General features: G+C 45.4%; 1 protein-coding gene across 1 annotated transcript in view; it reads right to left on the bottom strand.

Moving 5' to 3' along the window:
- Positions 1-9,269: 9,269 nt before the first annotated feature.
- pdgfd (platelet derived growth factor d) overlaps positions 9,270-13,939 on the bottom strand; it is a gene marked incomplete at both ends in the record, with an annotated part of 51,302 nt that continues 46,632 nt past the window's right edge. The window contains one exon of the mRNA XM_080844410.1: positions 9,270-9,398. Coding sequence (XP_080700536.1) covers positions 9,270-9,398 — 129 coding nt within the window. The remainder of the gene's footprint in view (positions 9,399-13,939) is intronic.

The raw sequence follows: 13,939 nt of genomic DNA, 5'->3' as shown, positions 1-13,939 counted from the left end.
TATATTACTTTTCCAAACCTCATTCACTCCTCATATGCTTATGCCATCGCTAACGCTAACACTGTGCAGGCTTAGAAGTATCAGTGCAACTGTTACCAGCTGGAGATGCCATGAAGTCATGACAAAATCACGCTTCAGATGTGAGGTCATTTCCAGTAGGGGTGAGTTGTGCCAGTTTTTACTTAAAGTGACTTTTAAGCGAGGCCATGACAGTAATTCTTCAAACTAAAATATGTACATATATTTCAGGATGTGGTGCATCCCTGGGAACAATCACTTTAGATCTGAAATATAGTATTTAAGAAATATAGCTTTCTGAAAAAAAGTGTTCTTGTGGCACAACTTGCCCCCGGTGCGGGGTAAGTTGTGCCTTTAGAGAGAATACATTGGGGTAAATTGTGCCGTTGACTATTGAAGTAAAACAGTATATTTAAGTCTCAGAAACTGAGATGCTATATAAAAGCTAGACAAATTCAATACAAAATTACTCATTTAAGGTTTATTTTTATTTTATAACATCTATGGTCGATTTTCTACAAGCCTATTGCGCCACATGAGCACATCAAAGGTACATTTTCTTAAACAAGGCCTTGGGCTTCCTGAACACATCAGAACAAAGTTGAGTTCAAATGAAAAAAAATAAGCAATTCTATTTAAAGGTAATTTACATGAACACATGTTCAGAACAAAATGAATTTCAAATGAAGACCAAATTCACTGCAATTCCCTTCACAGATCTGGCCTACTACATAACATCCCACTTGTCGATGCTAGAGGGGAATGTACATTTCTGCTCACTTCTGGCAGTACCACCAAGTTTTTGTGGTGTGGGTAGTTTCTTATGCACATCTTCTCTATGGAGACTCCTTCATTATTTTCTTTGAAAGTGAAGATGGGCTTTCCATCCACAGACCTCTTACTACTTCGCTTTAAAAAACTTTGCACTGATGTCGGCACCATCAACCTTCTCAACCAATCCAACGTAGTTATAGTATTTGGTTTTGCCTGCAAAGTTCACAATGACAAAGTCCCCAGCACAAAGTCCCCGCTGGCACAACTTACCCCAGGCCCTTTGGCGCAAATCACCCCAATCCCACCTTTTTGGATAAAATGCATCATCCAGCAGTTTTGATCTAAAATCATGCTAGCTATATAGACTCATAGTGTAGCTAATTAAAGCACTAATACATGTGTGAAATGGTTTTAAACTTGTCTATAACTGTTCAGACACAACAATCAAAAAATCTTGATAATAGAAATTTTACTTTGGAAGGCAAAAAACGGTTTCTTGAACTTGAATGTGCTTTCCTCTCATGCAACGAGGCTCTCTTCTTTGCAGGATGAGTAAAATGGCTGACTCTTCAGAAATTTGTAGACAGATGACCAATTTCCTCTATGGTTCCCTAGAAACAGAGGGTGGCACAACTTCCCCGCTGGCTCAAATCACCCCACTCTCCCCTACTCCAGAGGTAATTCACACTCACTTAGCCCAAGACCACCTCCACCTTCTCTTCAGTGTCCCAGGGCAGTCTAATGCAAACCTTCCCCACAACCTCCTCATCCTTCACCTCCTTGCCTCAGCTGAACCCTTTTCTCCAGCTCCCATCTGGGTCCCCTTTCCTCAACCCTGTGGTTATTTGTCATGCCAGACTAAAATCCTGGTAGTACCCCAAAAGTGTCAGATTGTATCAAGGTTGTGCAAGTGCTTTTAACATGTTTGTGTTTGAATGTGAGTGTGAGTGTGAGTATGTGTGTGAGAGTGACAGTGTGTGTGTGTGTGTGTGTGTGTGTGTGTGTGTGTGTGTGTGTGTGTGTGTGTGTGTGTGTGTGTGTGTGTGTGTGTGAGAGAGAGTGAGTGAGTGTGTGTGTGCGCGTAGTGTTACATCCTAAAACATGCATAAGCCAAGCAGTGAGGGGAAACCTCTTCTCATTCATACTTTTCTGTGGATAAAAAAAGCATCCGCCATAAACTCCCAGCTGGGCTGAGCTGCTGTAAATCAGCGGCGGCTGCTGGATGGATGCTGGCGCTCAGGCCCCCTCAGTTAAACGTGTCCGATGGTTATGATGGAGGGGGGTAGCGGGGAGGAGAGACTGAGCAAATGCTGTAATGTTTTACTGGGCCCCTCTGGTAGGCCTATTAAGGTTTTACTGGTCCACGGAGGACTTGTGCTCGCATGGGACATACGCACACACACACACACACACACACACACACACACACACACACACACACACTCACACACATGGTACATACTTGTGTGTGCACTCACGTGAATCAAACAGCAGGTATGTCCTGAAATACATTCACTTTCATACAAACAGACACTCAATACATCCTGGGACACACCACAGTTTATCCCTCTCTCTCTCTGTCATAAAATGCAACCACAAATCACTGAAAGAAATGAAAAAGTCAGAGAAAAAAAGACTCCTTTTGCATGGTCGTAGAGGTCATGAGCGTAGATGAAAGGACACGTGTGTGAGTGTGTGTGTGTGTGTGTGTGTGTGTGTGTGTGTGTGTGTGTATATAATTGCTGTGCACCCATGTTGTGAATCTCTTGCAGCTTTGGTCCTGAGCCTGACCGTGAAGCAGCAGCAGCAGCAGCCTCCAGTGTGTGTGTGTGTGTGTGTGTGTGTGTGTGTGTGTGTGTGTGTGTGTGCAGCAGCAGCAGCCTCCAGTGTGTGGTGTTGAGGGGGCCAGCTGCTCTGTTCAGCTCAGCCTCTCATCTGTGTGCCTGCCTGCCTGTCTGTCTGCCTGCCTGCCTTAATTACTTCTGACCGAGCACGTTAGCGTCACAGTCACTCTCAGCTGCAGATTAAGGCCTCACCGAGCCCCTGCTCATCAACACTATACAAGTCCTCCCAAACTCCGGAACATTCTAGAAGCCTGCACACACATCACTCCTACACTACGTATGCCCATACATATTTACACACACACAAATACACACACACTCATACAGTATGCATGCACATACAAACACAAACAGAAACACTAACTCTCTTTTTTTTTCTCACCCTCTCACAAATACACACATGTACTCACATTTCCATATACATTAAACGTCCAGATGGCACTTACGTACATTGCATCTACATGGCCAATGTATAGTAAACATACACACACACACACACACACATACACTCTTGCAAACTGATTCTCGTGTCTCCTGCTGATATGTTTTCCTAAAACAGTGAATCCAAACAGATGTATACATCCGCACGCAGAGAGAAAGAGAGAGAGAGAGAGAGAGACATAGAGAAGGGGAAAGAGAGAGAGCGGGAGAGAGAGAGAGGGAGGGGGAGAGGGAGAGAGAGAGCAGGAGGAGGTGTGTAGTAGATACTGATGGAAGGGAAGTTGCACTACACGTCAGGGTCCATCTCCTGCAGGAGAACTCTCATTAGCTGCATCCTGTCCCAACAGGGTTGACTTCATACACATTTGCTCACAGATGTACACACACAGACAGACACACACACACACACACACAGCCACACACACACACACACACACACACACTGGATGCTGATGCAAGGCTGATGACAAACAGGAAAGGGTCTACAGACTATGCAGTGATGAGCCCAGTAGACAAGAACATGCATGCATGAGAAAGAGGGAGAGGGAGAGGAAGAAAGAGGGACGAAAGTTGTCAGGTTGCGCGGTACTGAGAGTACTCTACTCCTTGAAGTGAAGTTTTGCTCTAACACAAGGCTTCAAAATCATCATCTGAGCACGCTCTCCTGGGACATTAATCTTTAATGACGGAGGGGCCCTTGTCCCCACTCTTATTTTCTCTCCCTTTTGAAATCTTTCACATTCTCTTCCCCTTACACCTCCCCTCCCTCTCTCCTGCCTGTTGTCCTTTAACAATCAACTCTGTCTCCCTATCCCCCTCTCTTGTCCTCCATTTATCTGCACACTCTCCATCTTCTTCCAATTCATTTAATATTCCCTCTCTCTCTCTTTCCCCCTCTCTCTCTCTCTCCATCTCCATCCTTCTCTCAGCCCTTTCTCCTCTCTTCACTGACACGGCCCTTCCCTCTGAGTTCCTCCGCCGGAGCTCAACAGCTGTGCTGACAGGCCAGGGCAGCGGGGTGACAGTCCCCTCCTCAGTGCCTCTCCCCTGGGTGTGGACGTCCCGCCTTTTCCCCTCCATCCCCTCTCAGCTCCATCAGTGTCATTTGTCATGTATAATGTAAGTACATCCTCCCTTCATTTTCTCTCGCCAGCCCTCCGCCAAGCCAGGCTGTCCCTCTCCCCCTCCTCCCCCTCCAAGGTCCCTCTCATAAAGCTAAGGACAGGAGGCTCCAGATCAAACCTCTCCTGTCTTGTCCAATGGCTAGAATGGGCTGACAGGCAGTCAGTGTCTCTGACTGCACACGTGCTGCTCCTCCATCTCACCCATGTTCTCTGTTCCTGTCTCGGGGTTTGTGTTGCACTGTATTGCACTATATGCCATATATGATTTATATCTGATGAGCGTGAAAGTAGGGAGTTAAATAAGAACAGTGGAAGATATGTGTGTGTTTCAAAGTTTAGTGAAAGGTAAAGTATGAATGCAAATCTGTTTCAGTTAGTATAGCTTAATACCTGGTTATGACTTCAAGCTTACATTTATGAAGTCCAGTTTAGACTTGTATGTCTTGGTTGGTTATGCTGTGTGTCTGTGCCTCACAGCGTATGCCACCAGGTTGTCTGTGGTGAAACCGCCGACAATTATTAAGCTCTGTTGTTTGTGTAATTCTACCCAAGTTGATTACACAGTATTTGTTTAGCAATGGCGGTTCTCTGGTTCTCTTTGCAGGTCGTGTCCAGGATCGTTTAGCTCAGCTGGAGCTGCAACCAGGTCTCCAGGACCGCTCTGATGAATCATTTTTTATTACCAGGCATTAGTCTCAGCCCAGATTTAGCTGTAATTGCCATGGCAACAAAAGGTCAGAAGCATATTTTCACTCTGTGCAATAATAGCAATGAGACAGTGGTTTTGTGGTGCAAGTGTAAATGTCCTAGGCTACTTAGTGTTCCTGTAACACCACATCATGCTTTCCATCTGACTGCCATTTACTTTGGCGGGTACCAGATGGAACACCAGGGCATGTTAGCATGTCACTGGAACTGAAGACATTCACAAACACAGGACATTACCTTTCCAAACCTCATTTGCTCATCATATGCCAACGCTAACGCTAAGGCCAACGCTATGCAGGTTTAAAAGTCATGACAAAATCACGCTACTCTATGTTTTTGACAGCAGGACACATCCAAGTGCCTCAACACCATTTTAATGTTGCAACACACCACTGTGAAATTGTCAATTTCAACAATTCAACAGTTTATGTCTGCAGTTTTGCAAAAATAATACAGCACATACAAATCTCTTCAAAAAGGTTTGGCCTGATTAAAGATGTAATAACCCTAACTGTTTTGCTGGAACAAAAATGCAATGTGCTGCAATGTCTTAAAAATGAGTTTTGAGGGAGAACAACACAACAAACGCACACCTGTTATCATACCAGTGCCTCAGTCTTGATCCTACTAGATTGGAATGCAGTAAGTGACAGTAGTCAGAGTGACACAGGGACATTTTGGAGGTGTCCTAGGTGCAATTACACTTTAATTGTGTTGTTTAGGAAGAAGCTCCGGTGCAGTTTGAATTGTAATGCACTGTGTTAATGACTCATTACCAACCCACAGATGGAATATGTTCACGGGGAAGGAGAAGGACAGTGACTAAACAGAACAGACATGAAGGTAAGAGAGTATACAAGTACAGACATGAAGGTCAGAGAGTATACAAGTACAGACATGAAGGTCAGAGAGTATACAAGTACAGACATGAAGGTCAGAGAGTATACAAGTACAGACATGAAGGTAAGAGAGTATACAAGTACAGACATGAAGGTCAGAGAGTATACAAGTACAGACACGAAGGTAAGAGAGTATACAAGTACAACGCTTATATTATACAACTACTTTATTGCACCTTTACTGTGCTTGGCAGAATGGTGTCTGACAGTGACCTCCACACACTCACTGGAAGAAGAAATAACAGACATTAACTTGTCCTCCTTCATCATTTTTTTGGATATAAATGATAATGTATCAGGCAATGTAAATAGTCGACTTGCACAGACTTTGAGTAATGAACAACCGTATTCCGACTTTCGGAAAAGGAAATGTGTGTCCTTCAAATCTGTTTATCAAATCCAGCTGGCATCTTCATTGCGTCGGGGAGCCTAGTCTGAGCATATTGTTTATCATACATAATGCACACAGGAGGTGATCTGGATGATGGCAGCTCATCTTTGATCTCACGCGATGCTGATTAACTCTGCATTACTCCTCAGGATCACTTTAAGTCATTCCATAAATATTATTAGGGGAGTTACAGGGAAGTGGAAAACCTCAGATTTATTTGACAAGAACTGATGTTGATTTAGTAGTGCTCTTTAAAATACTTCTGGTTATTAACTGTTTACATTTCATATCAGGCACACACACACACACACACACAAAAGAGTTAAATAAATATAAACTATAACCATACCCTCTTGCATGGAATAACACCCATATGTCTGCTAAAGGTACCTGCTACCATATCCATGTCATAGAAGAAGATTTATCAAGTGTCCACTCTGATGCTGAGAGAACTCCAGTTGAAATGGTAATATATTCATTAGTGCTCATAGAAAGGAAGGTATCCCTAGACCCTTACTTAGTTTCAACACCTACATCTCCCATCACTCACACACACACACACACACAGGCACTCAGACCACACACACACACACTTTATTCTCCAGTGGGGGGATGGTTATTTCACAACAGTTCTAACATGTCTGTGTGCACACAAACACACACACACACACACACACACACACACACAATGTTGACCTTTCTTTCCCATCAGTGTGAAAACATCCTCTCTTAAATCAATTCACAGACTGCAGCCTGCGCCGTGTGAAAGGCTAGCAGACACATGTGGAATGCTAAGAGCTCCTCTCGCCCCACACACAGACTCCACTCCACTCCAAACCTATCCCCACACACACACCCACACAGATCTCCACAGTAACGCTTTATTGATAAATATGAAAAACAATTTTTGTATTTTTATTTTTTTGTGCTTTGTGACAGGCAAGATACACAACAGAAAGACTCTGTGGAGAGCATATGTAGATGTACTGAACACAGGCAGCAGGTGTTATCAGAGAGCAAAAGTGTGGGAGTGAGAAAGAATGAGAGAGAGAGAGAGAGAGAGAAAGAGAGAGAGTGAGAGAGAAAGAGAGAGAGAGAGAGACAGAGAGAGAGAGAGACAGAGAGAGAATGAGAGAGAAAGAGAAAGCGAGAAAGAGAAAGAGAGGGCATCTGCATTAGGCCCATGGTGGGTGTGAGGAGCGCTGGTTTAATATTTGAGTGGGAATCAATGGCAATCCTCGGCGCCTTGGAGATTTCCCTGCAGACCCTGTCTAATACTGCCTCCCTGCACCCGCACAACCGACTCATCTGTTTAATTTATCTCCCTAATAAAGCTGCAGTGGAGACTCCTTTTGAAAGACGTACACGATTAACAGCCGCAGTCTCAGCATCCTCCACACTTACAGTAGTTTTCCAGAATTCCAACATCCCCAGCTTACTGCTCTTGGGTTGGAACCGTGGTCACTGTTGCTGTCCCTGTTGCACTGTGTGTGTGTGCGTGTGAGTGTATGTGTGAGTGTGTGTGTGAGTGTGTGTGTGTGTATGTGTATGTATGTGTTTGTGTGCGTGTGTGCGTGTGTGCGTGTGTGCGTGTGTGCGTGTGTGCGTGTGTTTGTGTGTGTGTGTGTCTTCAGACAGAAGTGTAGGGGAGACTGAGGGAGATTGCGGTGTGTGTTGTACATGCTGAACGGCAGACATGACACACTGTGCAGTGCCAAGGGAGGTCTCCACTCTCAACAACCTCAGTACTGCAGAGTCACTTTCTTATCTTTGAGTGTATTTTTCTTTTTGTGTGTGTGTGTGTGTGTACGTGTGTGTGTGTCTGTTTATGGACAATCTGGACACTTGAGTAGTAGCAAGGGGGAAAAAGGTGTGTATGTGAGTTTGTTTGTGTGTGTGTGTCTGTGTGTTTGCAGTCCACACAACAGATGTTGGCACGCCTCCGAAGCATGATTCAGTGTGGAGCTCTGGAGGAGAGATGAAGGGGCTCTGTGCAAATCTGAGCCGCGATGTTGGACACATGGCATGAGAAGAATGGGAGGTTTTTTCTGCTTGACCGCTAAAAACACTCCCCTCCCCTCTCTCTCTTCCTCCCTCTTCCTCTCTTCCTCCCCCTCTCTCTTCCTTTCTATTCCTTTCTCTCTCCCTCTCTCTCTCTTCCTCTGTTCATCTGACCTGCCTGAGTAGAGGAGAGGAAAAGTATGTATGGGTAATGGCAGGAACAACAAAGGCTGGGAATACTGGAATGTTTGGAGTGAGTTTGGCTTGGCCCCCGCTGCCTGGAACTAGTACACACCCTCACACTCTATACTCACAATGCCAGTACAGAAGCACAAATCATTATCATCATCATCATCATCATCATCATCATCATCATCATCATCATCATCATCATCAGAGACACAAACAGAATGACAGAGAACTGTCAAATAAATAACACTGCGTTCTTCAGAGCGTCACCAAGATAAGCGGCAAGTTTTTTTAGTTTTTTTTGTTTTTGTTTTGGTGTCGTTCTTTACCATAGAAAAAAAAAGGCTACACATGCTTAGTTATTTTTCCTCCATACTGACGGCTCTCGAAAGGATTCTGTTGCAACAAGTGAGATTATGGATGAAAAGTCTTACAAAACAGGAGGCTACTGGAACTCAGTTAGGATAAGAAATAGACACATAGAAAACCAGCACAAACCTACAAATGTTCACAATCACACACACACACATATATGCACACACATGCACACACATGGACATACTCAAACACGCACACACACACAAACACAAACACTCTCAAATGCTTTCTCTCATTTACACACACACACACACACACACACACACACACACACACACACACTCTCTCTCAAATGCGCTTTCTCACAATAACACACAAACACACACTCACACACACACGCACACACGCACCCACACACACACACCCACACACTCAAAGAGAGAGGTGGGGATGAGGAGGGTTTAGGAAGAGTGAGAGGATCTGTAGAGCTAAAAAGAGTCCCAGAGCTGTGTGTGTGTGTGTGTATGTGTGTGTGTTTTCTTCCAGGACGCCTCTCTCTCTCTCATCGTGGGGGTCGGCTGTGGCACGCGCAGTCACAGCGCTCGTGGTGCTGCAGGTGGATCTCCTGAAGAACCCATTGCGTTCGAAGCCGCTTCCTGAAGTAGCCAGGGCTAGGGGCGAACTTTAGCACCTGAGGGAGGGAAAGAGAGAGAGAGAGAGTGAGAGAGCAGAAAAGAGGGAAAGGACGGAAGGAGAGAGTTGGGAGGGAGAGAGGGAAGGAGAAAGTGTATGTGTTGGCAAAAGGAAAATATAGAAAGATAGTGAAGCAGGTGAGAGAGAGAAAACTTCTGTAAGCAAAAAGAGTTGTTGTGACAAGACCAGATTGCAAAACTTCAACCTCGTCCTGTCCACCTGCCATGTGAATGTGTTCACCCGCTCCTTTGGAGTGTTTGGTTTGGACTCGTTGCTCCTCCACATGAAAGCAGATGTTTTCTCAGGGGTGTGTATGTGTTTGGTGATCGGGGGAATTATGTTAAAGTAAGAGTGTGTATGTGTGTGTGTGTGTGCGTGTGCGTGTGCGTGTGTGTGTGCGTGTGTGTGTGCGTGTGTGTGTGCGTGTGCGCGTGTGTGTGTGTCGGTGTGTGTGTGTGTGTGTGTGTGTGTGTGTGTGTGTGCGTGTGCGTGTGTGTGTGTGCGTGTGTGTGTATGGGAGGTGGGGTGGTGTTGACAGTGGCCTGACACTCCTGGCACTGAGTGAGTGGCGGGTGTCTGATGCCTTGAAAGAAAATCTCTCACTCTGGAGCGCTGTCAAGAGCCGCTGCCAACCGCCTCGCACAGCAAGATTTATAGATCCGGCAGCGGACGCACCCGGCGAACCCTGGGCCTCAGCCGAGTACGGCGATCCGGCTGACAGACAAGGATTCACCCCTCTCGTTTACACACATCGAACAGCAGAGTTTACATAGAAACAGTGGCGTTTCTACATTAGGGGCAGGTGGGGCACTGCCCCACCAGATCCAGATGACACTGTTGTGCAGAAGGCTTAATACATTCGTACTTCGTGGCAAATACATACGTATATATATTTTTTTTTATGCAAAGTAACGTGAATATGTGTGTGAATCAACTTGACTCACAAGCATTATAGTCTTGTTTTGGAGTATTTAGATTCGATTTGTGTGTTTTTCTGCCTGTGTGCTTGCGTTGTGAAATGCTGCTCTCTGCTGTCCCTCCCTTTCCGGTGGGGCAAAGGCCCACGCTGCCCCACTGTTACCATGGAAACACCAATGAGCGTGAACCACACAGGCCAAAGTTAACATTGAGCGGTGGTGCACTTTCAGATCTGCCCCACGAAATCTGCCTGTCAACTAGACTGGAATAATGCGAAAAACACGAGAACTGTACCCCGTGAAAAAAAAAAAAAATACAGTCAGATCAATGCCAGTGACAGTACTGATAGATAGCTATTGCTAGATTTAGTTTTTTAATTCATACAATTAATAACGTAGATTTTTGTTGAGTGTGCAATTTAGTAGAAATCAAACGTTTGGGACCACACAGACCAGTCGACTTGATCCTGCTGCAGCCTGGTGAAAAAGCAACTCGAACTTTCAAGATGGAAAGGTTTGAGAGAAAGACATGGCTAACTGCTAGCACATCAAATCGAGCACTGTTCTGTTTTCCATGCCTTCTTTTTGCAATTGGTAACAATGCAGACTCAGTTTGGACAACGGATGGATTCAAAGACCTGTAGCATCTGGCAGAAAGAACACTGAAACACGAAAGCTGTAAACCCCATAATCAATTGCGCCCTGAAATAGGGACTATTGGGGCAGGTCAACATCATGGCACAGCTAGATAGTGCATATCAGCGGAACATTTTAAAGCACAACAAACAGACAGAGGAGAATCGTTATGTACTGGGGAGGCTGATATCGTGCATAAACCTCTGTGGGAAGTGCGAACTTTGAGGCGATGTGCGAGGGCGAAACCAGACTGAAAAGACACTACGATTCTGTGAGTCAAACTTTTTTTTGTTTTAGCTGATGGATGTATCAATGCAATCTGCAAGAACAAAGTTTCATTCATTTAGCAGATTGTTTTGTTTCTGTTATTTGTTTCAGGTGTGCCTTTTGCTTCATATTGTATGCCACACATGTGCCACAAGCTTAATAAATTATGCAAGTTATTTGAGCTATATGTCTGTCTAATCTTTTTACTTTGTTGCAATCATTTTACTTTAATGCTGTATTATAGGCAACATCTTTGTGTCGCGTTGAAGCATGTGAAATGCATTTGAAATAGGATTTCTGGCACTCAAAATGCAGTCCATAGCATATCTTACTGGTCTATATAGGCCTACTGCTTAAAATAATCAGCTACCTCTATTTTTGTGACGGTGAAATGACGTCATACAAAATTGCCCCATCAGAAATTTCAGGCTAAAATCGCCACTGCATGGAAAGGCCTCGGACGGAGCGTGAGCTAGTTGGACGGGACAGGACAGGACAGGACAGATAGAGACTAGAGCCAGCACAGCTGCGCTAAACACAGATGCAAACGGCCGAAACCAAGAAGATTTGTTTACGTTCCTACAGCCGCCGGTTCAGTAGTTACCGCTTGTGGGAGATGTTTTTTTTGGTTATTATTCCTGCAGAGGAGTAACTCAAGCTTAAGAATGTAGAATGTTTTCCTACGGTTTGAATAGCTCGATTAGCTATGGTTGGAGGGCTCACGGAGGCCCAGGGAATGATGAGTTGTTTTTGGGCAGACGATCCTCCGGACCGCCCTCGGCAGCCCTTTTGAACTATTCTCGGGAGGGCTTGTGTTTTGCCGTATCATTATGTCTAAATGGCGTGTCCTGCCTGGGACCATCATATCCCAGATCTGGCATGGAGAAATTACAAAAATGTGAGGAGAAATGCTTTCAGCCCTGACACCGTGGAAAGCCAAGGAGAGGAAAGTGATACAGTCAGACATGGGAGGAGAGCAGCACTTCATCAGTGTAATATTATTCCCTCAACAGTCATCACTTACAGAGGGGGGAGAGAGAGCGAGCCAATGCATGCACTCAGACACACACACACACACATACATACACACACACACACTTCTTTAGAGAGAGTTTACCTTTGCATTGAACTGTTTACACACAGCCCAATCAGAAAAAAACAACACATTCCTCAAAGATGATGTCACCGTCCAACAGTAGCAGAGGGAACTGCCTCGCCTCTCTCGCGATCCAGCCCCAAAGATGAAAGATGAAGTGAAGAGTGAAGGGAGAGTTACGGAGAGAGAGAGAGAGAGAGACGTTCTGTTCCCTAGCTGCTAAGGAATGCTAAGATAATACAGTGGCTGCGGCTCTCAGGTCAGTGAGGGGGGGGGGGGGGGTTCTGCTGGTGTTTCAGGCGCGGGGTACATGAAGGGCTTTTGTGTGCGCCGCCCTGATAAGAGAGCAAGGAGGGGAAGGGAAGGGAACGCCGAAGGGAACGCCGCAACCGCATTCCCAGACGCCGCAGGAACAAAGCAACCCTGCATCAGAAACAACACAAAACACCGACCGGAGGAGGAGGAGAGCAAAAGAGAGAGGGAGAAAGAGAGGGAAGAATAAAAAAGAAAAACACAGCCTGGGTCTCTCAAGTCCAGCATTAAAGGGAGAGGCTGACTCTTCATCAATACCAACATCAGCAGCAGCGTGACACGGTAGGGGTGTGAACACGCTGCGCTACGAGAGACAGCAAGAGAGGAGGTGGCCTAATGCACTTCACTGAAACGTTTGCTGTCTTCATATTGCATGAACTTCATCCGTGCACAGCAGCAGGTTCTCCTTCAACACCCCTGCTAAGGTGTGGTCCAAATGTAGGCAAAAGAGGGCGGGTTTTTTATGCATATACTGTGTTTAATCACGGTAGGGCTATTTTTCAGTGACACTATGGGAGAGAGATTGCCTGACCTATATGACACAAGCTGTTTTTGACACAATCCTGCACTTCTTACACATGCGCGCACATGCACACACACATACACACACACACACACACACACACACACACACCAAACCCTCAGTCAGTGATCTCCTTTACTAAAGCACAGGGCTGTGTTCTATATACAGGGCTGTACTGCTGGCGTATGCTGGTGATAGTGGAGGCCTAGGGAGAGTGTGAGTGAAGGAGAGACCACGGGCTGTGTGTGTGTGTGTGTGTGTGTGTATGTGTGTGTTTCTGTGTGTGTGTGCAATTGTGAGCAGAAGGAGCAGCCATCCGTTCGGGCCAAACGGATGGAAACAATGAAGCGGCTCATACATAAACAACATACTGTGTGCTCTCTCTCTCTCTCTCTCTCTCTCTCTCTCTCTCTCTCTCTCTCATGAAAAGCTGTCAGTAGTGCTTTATTGTAATGTCAAACACACACCGATTTTAGACGGCTTGACTCAAACGTGAGCCATATGGAGGTGCTTTAGTGACATACGATCCAGACGGGTAGAAATAAACCCTTTCAGGGTTCTCAGGCACTGTCAGTCTACCTGGGCCTACTGAAGTACCGGGTGAGACTGACGACTCCAGGTCTGACTGCTTGAAGTTGGCATCAAATGCATGGACTCAAAGCCCTGCAGAAACACTAGCCAATGTATGGAGCTTACAGAATAATAAGGATATTATGTCCCACGGTGGACAGGTGTCAAGAATGTGCATATGAATTCATGGTATTGTAAGTTCTTTGGGGAGCAACTTT

This window comes from Sprattus sprattus, assembly GCF_963457725.1.
Source record: "Sprattus sprattus genome assembly, chromosome: 9".
NCBI lineage: Eukaryota > Metazoa > Chordata > Actinopteri > Clupeiformes > Clupeidae > Sprattus > Sprattus sprattus.
The sequence above is the reverse complement of the archived record's forward strand: the minus strand, read 5'-3'. Positions and strand labels throughout refer to the sequence as shown.